Source organism: Sphaerodactylus townsendi, linkage group LG03 (assembly GCF_021028975.2).
Source record: "Sphaerodactylus townsendi isolate TG3544 linkage group LG03, MPM_Stown_v2.3, whole genome shotgun sequence".
Lineage (NCBI taxonomy): Eukaryota > Metazoa > Chordata > Lepidosauria > Squamata > Sphaerodactylidae > Sphaerodactylus > Sphaerodactylus townsendi.
In genome coordinates this window covers 3331259-3339831 of record NC_059427.1, presented here as the reverse complement: position 1 = coordinate 3339831, position 8573 = coordinate 3331259, and the positions used below count along the sequence as shown (strand labels likewise).

At 47.8% G+C, this 8573-nt stretch overlaps 3 protein-coding genes across 3 annotated transcripts in view; 1 reads left to right on the top strand and 2 right to left on the bottom strand.

Moving 5' to 3' along the window:
• LOC125428531 (zinc finger protein 708-like) overlaps nt 1-8573 on the top strand; it is a 1111878-nt gene that overhangs the window by 211372 nt on the left and 891933 nt on the right. The window lies entirely within an intron of this gene.
• LOC125428548 (zinc finger protein 420-like) overlaps nt 1-8573 on the bottom strand; it is a 472581-nt gene that overhangs the window by 382979 nt on the left and 81029 nt on the right. The window lies entirely within an intron of this gene.
• The window catches only part of TAP2 (transporter 2, ATP binding cassette subfamily B member), a 1062867-nt gene continuing 1060663 nt past the window's right edge, over nt 6370-8573 (bottom strand). The window contains exon 17 of the mRNA XM_048488931.1: nt 6370-7598. Coding sequence (XP_048344888.1) covers nt 7579-7598 — 20 coding nt within the window. The 3' untranslated portion in view covers nt 6370-7578. The remainder of the gene's footprint in view (nt 7599-8573) is intronic.

Here is an 8573-nt window from a genome sequence, read left to right as displayed (position 1 = left end):
GGGGGGGGTTCTGCCGACTCAGCTGCTCCTTGAATGAGCCTCATTTGCGAAGGCCTTGAATGCCCCAGAGGACAGACAGGGGCTGGGGGGGTCTTCATGCTCACCCCTCCCCCTCTGCTGGGGGCACAGACTCCCCTTGCCCATCCCTCTGCATCCAGCCTCTCGCCCCTGAGAGCAGCCGCCAGGAGGTCTTTCCCTAAGCAACACCCCTTCCCAGTCCAGCCCTCCTCTTCTCCCCCTTTCCCCCACCCCAAACCCCCTCCCCGCCAAGAGGACTCGCCCAGACCCTCATTTGCTATCTCCCTCCCCCCCTCCCCGAGTCCCCACCCAGCGAATCTCAATCCCTCGCCAGGGATGCAATGCAGGGAAGGGGCTGCATCTCTCTCACACACACACCCCCAGCCTTGTGCAGAGAGGAGGGGGGAAGAGGGGCGCCAGAGGGAGCAGCCCCCTCCTCCAGGCTTTGCAGGGAAGGGGCTGCATCTCACACACACACACACACCCCCAGCCTTGTGCAGAGAGGAGGGGGGAAGAGGGGCGCCAGAGGGAGCAGCCCCCTCCTCCAGGCTTTGCTGGGGGGCGGCTCTCCTGGATCTGGGCCTCTGATCCCCCTTCCACCCACCCCACATTGCCCAGCCCTGCTAATCCCCCCCCCCCATCAGCCCCCCAACTCCCTCTTGACTCACTCCGGGAAGGGGCTGCCGATAGTGGGGGGGGGGCAGTTTTCCACCTGCACACCCCAAGAAGAAAGGGAGGAAGTGGCCTCTGGAAGCCTCTCTAGGAGTTCGTTTCCTTGGTGCAAGGACAGCCAATGAGGGGGGGGGTGACCTCCTCTAAAGCCCCCCCCCTTTGCAAAGGGGCTTGGGGGAGGGGATGGCTGGAGGAGGCCGGTAGCATTGGGGAGGGGGCAGCTCAGCCCTGGGTTACCTCTGGAGATTGGCGTTGTTGCCCCTCCCTCATCCCTGGAAGCCCAAGCAGGAAGAGCAGACCCCCCCCCCCCAGAGGCAGAAAAGGGGTCTCCATTGCCTGCCCCCTCCTCCTTGGGGGTGGGGTCCGCAGGAAGCCCCCTGGGTCTGCCCCAGGGATCAGAGGGGCTGGATCCGGCTGCGGGGAGATGTTGGCAAGGAGGTGGGGGGGGGGGCAGGCAGGCAGGCAAGACACAGCTGTGATAATTGGGGCATGATCTCCCCCTCCCCGAAATCCTGCTAGCCCCCCTCCATCGTGCCGCCCCCTCCCCTATTTCTTTCTATCCTTAAACTTGAGGGTGGCGGGGACTGTTTCAGCCGCCTTATATGAGGTTTATCGTTTGGGTGTCATGATTTTACATTCATTCTATTTTATCTTTGTAATTCGCTGCTCTGAGCACGCTCAGGCGGGATAGTAAATATAACAACAACGTTGCAGAGTTGCACCAGCCAGTCCCCCACCCTTTTCTCCCGGTTCCCCCCACTGTGCCCGACCCTGCTGGGGAAGAGGGTCCCCTTTTCCCTCCCCAAAGGCCATTTTGCATGGGGAGATGGGGAGAATATTAATAAAACACCAGGCTTAATAAGCATCCAGTGTGTCAAGGGAACAATCCTATTTAAAGGAACATACACCACATCCCCTTTTTTACACACAGAAGTAAAACATTGAAAAATGAAATATATACAAAATATACTTTAAAAGACACATCTTATACAAATACTACAATTGTCAAGGTCTATTTTGGGGGGGGGGGGTGAAAATACATGTCTGCCATAGGACGTTACATATGTGGGACACCTTTGTCCAATTTGCAGAACGCACGTTTCACCATCTACTGTCATCCATTGTCCTCTGTACGCCCACTGGCCATATTGCATACATGCTGACCCGTGTTGCCTTTCACCTCTTATCATCATCCCCTGCCACCCTTCTTTTACATTTCAATTTATGTCTATTACACCAATAACTACATCCCTCAGGAATCATCACCTGATATCTGCGGGGTTGATCACACTTTTCTGTTATCGTCTGAACCACTGTCGGTAGCCGTCCCGCCCATAGCTCCATCCATAGCTGTAGGAATGGTAATAGGCACGGGAATCCAGGAGAACTGGCTTAATGATATGTCTCCACCCCTGAATCAATAAATGAACTCTGGATGGTTGATCAGCAGCATTTATTGGAAGGCAACAAAGCACCCAGCTTACAAGAAGCCGGTTCTGACGAACCTGGCTTCTGCTCCCTTCTGTATTCACAAACAATTCCCTTCTCCCACTTTCCCAAAGAATGTGAGAAAGAGTTATTTCAGTGCCTGGGCACCCAAGGTTTGCAACAGATAGAGATACATACAGTCACTTGGACTTCAGACCCCCAGGTTTGACGGAACTATCCCCTTTCCCATGGGAGAAGAAGGTGTCAGGGATAAGCCTAGTTATCTACAAAGTGTGTAAAAGGGAGAGTAGGGTTCAAGGAAAGAACGTCCCTTTGCAACGGTGGTAACATACAGCAAGCTGAATACATATATTTTGTATCAGCATTTTTTCTGCATTTTTTCAAGGGTTATGGATTCCCTTGAAGTGCTAATTTCTTTATTACCGTGTTTCCCCAAAAATAAGACAGTGTCTTATATTAATTTTTGCTCCCCAAGATGCGCTATGTCTTGTTTTCAGGGGATGTCTTATTTTTCCGCTCCACAGCTGCATGTTCTGGTGTTCTGTTCGACGGGCATGCTTCCAAACAAAAACTTTGCTACATCTTACTTTCAGGGGATGCTTTATATTTAGCACTTTAGCAAAACCTCTACTACATCTTATTTTCAGGGGATGTCTTATTTTTGGGGAAACAGGGTATTACAGTAAGCAAAATAAAAATGCAATAAAAACATCCAACAGGATTTGAATAAAACCCCCCAAATTTAATCATAAAATCAATTGACTAAAATAAATCAATTAAACACAATTACAAGCAGTAATAACTATCAGGTGGGGAGGTACAGAATAAAGTAACCAACAAAGAAAAGAGATGTACCCAAAGCTTTCAAGTCACTAAGACTGTAAGATACAATTTCTCGTATAATGGAAATGTTGAGAAATTAATTTCTGCCAAAGTTTTTGCCTGGATATTAAATCAAAAGCTGATTTAAATGTTGTAAAATGTTATAAAACCAAACAGTTTTCTGTTGTAGATCTTCCTTCTCGAAATACTGCTTGTTCCAATGCAATACAATTCTCTTGTTCTATTTAAATTGAGTAAATTTTACTTATTACGTTCAGCAAGCTAACTGGCCTATAGTTAGCAGGATCTCTTTTACTACCTGTTTAATAGACAGGAACAATAATAGCCACACCCCAATATTTTGGAATACATCCAGATGTATCTATATATGGAAATAGATTGGCCAGGTATTGTGCCCACCAATCTATATTCTCTTTCAAAAGTTTTGAGGGAATTCCATCTAAACCTAAGGCTTTACCAGCTATTAAATGTTTTATGTATCATTTTATTTCCTTGGGTGTAACAGGGGGTCACTTTTGTAAATTTTCTATAGGACCCAACAAGGTGGGAGAAATACATTCATCATGTATTGGTTTGGGAGGGGGCCACATTGGCGCCGACCCCCTCCGTGCGCAGCCTGGGGGTCCACCTGGATTTGTCTCTCTCTATGGAGACCCAGGTGGCCCATACAACCCGGGCTGCTTTTTTCCACCTTCGTCAGGCCCGGCGGCTGGCCCCCTTCCTCTCCCAAACGGATCTGGCCTCTGTGATCCATGCAACGGTCATCTCCAGATTAGACTATTGTAACTCGCTCTACGCGGGCCTTCCCTTGCGTTTGATCCGGAGATTAAAACTGGTTCAGCATGCAGCGGCGCGCTTGCTGACAGGCAGCGCTGCCTGGGAGCACATCCAGCCTGTGCTGCGCCAGCTGCATTGGCTTCCAGTAGAGTTCCGGATCATCTTCAAGGTACTGGTGTTGACCTTCAAGGCCATTCGCGGCCTGGGACCATCGTATCTTAGAGACCGCATCACCCCATATGTCCCTACACGGCCTCTCCGATCCGCGGAGGCCAATTTACTGGTGGTCCCTGGCCCTTCAGTGGTGCGGCTGGCCTCCACACGGGCCAGGACCTTTACGGCCCTGGCCCCGGCCTGGTGGAACGCTCTTCCACCAGCTGTCCGGGCCCTGCGGGACCTTGGGGAGTTCCGCAGGGCCTGTAAGACGGAGCTGTTCCGCCGGGCCTTTGGAGGAACCAGCTGCTAATAGTGCCCCCTTTCTTCGGCCCTTGACAACTGGGCCACCTGTCATCCAACAAGACTCGCCATGCCTCCCTCTCTGAGGGGGGAGGGATTTTTATTACTGGAATGCTGGACGCCACTTTAATTTGTTGAGTTTTATAATTGAAATAGGAATGAAAACTTTTTATCGCTGCCTTAAATTACTACTTATTTTATACTGTATTTTATATGTTGTGCACCGCCCAGAGCCCTTCGGGGATGGGGCGGTATATAAGTCCAATAAAATAATAATAATAAATAATACTGGTTCTGAAAGAATGCTGTCGGTTCATTCGCAGGTATACAGGAGCCTGACAAGGAAAAAAATCTGTTCTGATAAGTTCTTGCCATATTACCTTAGTATATTGTTTCTTCTCCTAAGTTATGATGTGTTTACAAAGTTTTTTTGTCCTATTAATGCCAATTGCATCTCTGCTCTCATATCCAAGTCACAATTTAGGGAAGTTTTATATATAGAAATTAATTCTTTTTTTGCCTGAAAACACTCATAATCAAATCAAGGTTTACTGATTCTCTTGAGGAGCAGCAGTGGCATAGGAGGTTAAGAGCTCGTGTATCTAATCTGGAGGAACCGGGTTTGATTCCCTGCTCTGCCGCCTGAGCTGTGGAGGCTTATCTGGGGGATTCAGATTAGCCTGGGCACTCCCACACACGCCAGCTGGGTGACCTTGGGCTAGTCACAGCTTCTCGGACCTCTCTCAGCCCCACCCACCTCACAGGGTGTTTGTTGCGAGGGGGGAAGGGCAAGGAGATTGTCAGCCCCTTTGAGTCTCCTGCAGGAGAGAAAGGGGGGATATAAATCCAAACTCTTCTTCTTCTTCTTCTTCTTGTTCAAGTGTATTTTATTATTTTTTATTTATTTTATTTATTTATTTTTTCAATTTATATACCGCCCGATCCCCGGGGGGCTCCGGGCGGTGAACAACAGGAGCAATCATACAAATATAAATACATAGGCTCCATCCCATAAAATAGCTTAAAACTCATAAAAACAGCAAGTAACCATAATACATAATAAATAAATATATAGAAGGCGTCTGGCCCCAATTTAAAAACCTCCCTCCCTGAGGGGGGGCCAGTGGGGCTCCCCATATGAGGGGGCTCCTCACATGAGGGGACCCTGATGTAACTGCCCCAGGCACAGAGCAGTGAGGGGGCACCATATTAGCAGCTGGACACTCCAAAGGCCTGGTGGAACAACACGGTCTTACAGGCCCTGCGGAACTCACCCAGGTCCCGCAGGGCCCGGACAGCTGGAGGAAGGGTGTTCCACCAGGCCGGGGCCAGTGCCGTAAAGGCCCTGGCCCGCGTGGAGGCCAGCCGCATCATAGAGGGGCCGGGGACCACCAGCAGATTGGCCTCTGCAGAAATTTTGTGTAATTTTTAATTTCAATTTATACTCAGCCTTCTCCCAGTAAAAATGGGAGGTGATTTGAGAGTCCTCTGCCTCAAACCCATGGAGCAGCATCTACCACTCTGCCACCTGCATGTTGTGAGATAGGTCATGGGTTAGCCAGAGAGAGACCAATCCTGCATCTTGTCCTCTGTCTATAATACCATCCATGCCTACCACCATTGTCTGCCCTGTCTTACCATATCCCACCCGAGTCCCTGCCTGGACGACAAGACACATTGATGTTCCTGCCTGCTCCACATATCAGTCTCAGTTTCATTGACGAATAACATCTCCAAACTGACACCTCCAAACTACCTACAACACCTCCAAGCTACCTACAAACAAAACCCCAAACAAATCAGAAAAAAAGAAAAATCAGGGCTGGCCTGTAATTGGCTGCCACCCAGTCAATCAACAGTGGACAAAAAGCAGACCAGTGGTTGACTGCCACTCATTTGCCAATACCCAACAATCAATTAAAAAAACAGTCAATTAACAAAAATCAAGTACAAAAATCAAGCAGCAGCATCATGAATTCCCAACAACTAAACAGAATAGAATCAAATCATTTCCTCCAAGATCACCTCATTCAGCAAATCCAGGATCTTATACTCTTGTTGTGAAGCAAGGCTATTCCTTGTTCTGCATGGATCCTACTTGGTCCAAACAAAATCACTCAAGTAAAAAAACTTCTCTTGTAAAAATATTTTTTGTTTTATTTGGAGGCAAATAACCCTTAGTAACATCTATAACGACATTTGCAAAAAAAACCAGAAAGGAAGCTGGGTTAAAGCCAAAACAAATAATATTAAAACTAAAACAATAAAATAAAAAAATATATAACTGTGTAGCCTTAGGTTTTGTACAGTAACCAAATGAAAAAGAATCCTTTTCGGGTGCAAGGCAGGCTGATATGGAGCACTTCCAAGAGAATCAGGAAAAAGGGTTGGGTCCTTACAATCGTGAAAGGCTATGACAGAACAAACTTACAATCACTTTGCCAATTAAGCCAATACAATCACTTTGCCAATTAAGCACAGGCTACACACATTATCACTTAACAAAGAAAAGAAAATTACAAAGCAGATTTTATTTTGAGAAGGAAAGGGCCTCTCAAACATGACTGCTGTTAGACTAAAATAGACAATTTCTCCACACTTATAGTCACAGCTATCTTCACCCTCTTCAGGCTGACAGACCAGTCTAATATTCAGGCCACTGCCTCACCAAGAATCATCTAAAGTGCACAACAGCGGTGGCGGCATCAACAACAATAGCCACAGGGATGACAACAGTTCAGCGGGCGGCCCCACTGTGTTCCACTCCCCATTCTGCTCCACTCCATTCTACAGTCTCTGGGGGAGGGGGTCACCTTTGCCACTGTATCAGTCCAAGAGAGTCGTTGAAAAACCAAGGCCTATGGGGACCCCGCTTTGCAGTCACCGGTCCTGCTCCATTCCATTCCACTCCACTCTACTGCTGCCAAAAACAGGGCCAACATCAGCCACCAGGAAGCCAGAAAAACTCCCCAAGGAGCCAGGAAGTCATTGAAAAGTCACCAGATAGCCTGGAGAACTCCCCTAGGTAGCGTAGCGCAGCCGGCCAAAACCAGCCAAAACAGTGCTGGGATGTGGGTGCGGCCAAATGAGGGCAGCAGAAACGGCAGGCAGGGTAGTACTCCATCTCTATAAATCTCCATCTCTAACGTCTTCTGTAGTGGCTCAAATATCCTGTCTTTGCTGGAAAGTTTATTGAAGACAAACTCCAACAGCTTAGGACTTTCCTTCTGAAGAGAGGTCTTAGAGGTTTTGGACAGAGATTAAAGCTGCTGCTGCTTCTGCTGCTGCTACCTCGGCGCCATCTTGTATTAGGTGAGTAAAGCGATCCCCTGAATCCTTGAGTAGGTCCTCTTTGTTCTCTTCTTATGCTTCAGGCACAGCAACTAAAAAACAAAACAAAATGAGAGTCTTGAAGCCATCACAGAATTATCAATGTCACGCCAAGCCTGCAGGGTAGCAAGCTTGCTTCCGTAAGATCTGGGTCCTTTGCTTCAAAACTCCACGCCAGCTGAGTTCTCAATGATTTTAATTGCAAAAATTCAAAACAAAGAAATAAAACAAACTTCAGTTACAGAGATTTCTTAGCTAGCACATCCCTTTCGGATTCCTTTTGGCCACATTCTGGGAACCCATGGCCCAGAGATGCTTCTCTGACCCAAGATGGAATCTAAAATCCTTTGTTTTCACCTTCTCAGGAAAACTGTGTTCCGGCCATGAGGTAATTTAGGCCTTTGAAGTTGCATCCTGGCACCTTTGCATGGCTTCCTGTTCTCCCTCCAGGAGATCAAAAGGCAAAGATGCTTTTCATAGTCACGTGTGATTTCCTTTTGCTCTAGCAATAGCATCATTCCATGACAATCAACATGCGTCAGAGGGTGGATGGTGTCCTATAAGATGTTCTTGCCCCCTCATCAATAAGACTTCCTCCACATTCCCTTCAGTCAGCTCAATCCCCGCTTCATACCTTGCAAGTCCTCAGTATACCAAGGAGCAGGGCAGAGGCAGGGATGGAGAGGACGCCAGGGAGCAATCCTGTTTTACCCCTGGTTTAATCGTGGAGAAGGCTTCCAAACCCTTCAGATCCAGTATGAATACCACACACCCTCCGTGGTTTTTAGAGTTAAGAAAGTCCACAGTGCAGAATATCTGATCCTGGATCCCTAACAAAACATATCATTTGACCCGGACGAATGGGTTCCGGAGGAATTCAGGAGGGTGGGGAGGGGCTGCGGCTCCAGCTTGAGCCTCTGGTCCCAGGTTCAATCCCTGGCATCTCCAATTTTGATTTTAAAAAAATTATTCAATTTATACTCTGCCTTCCCCTAGTAAAGATGGTAAGGTATTTAAATGCCCTAAGC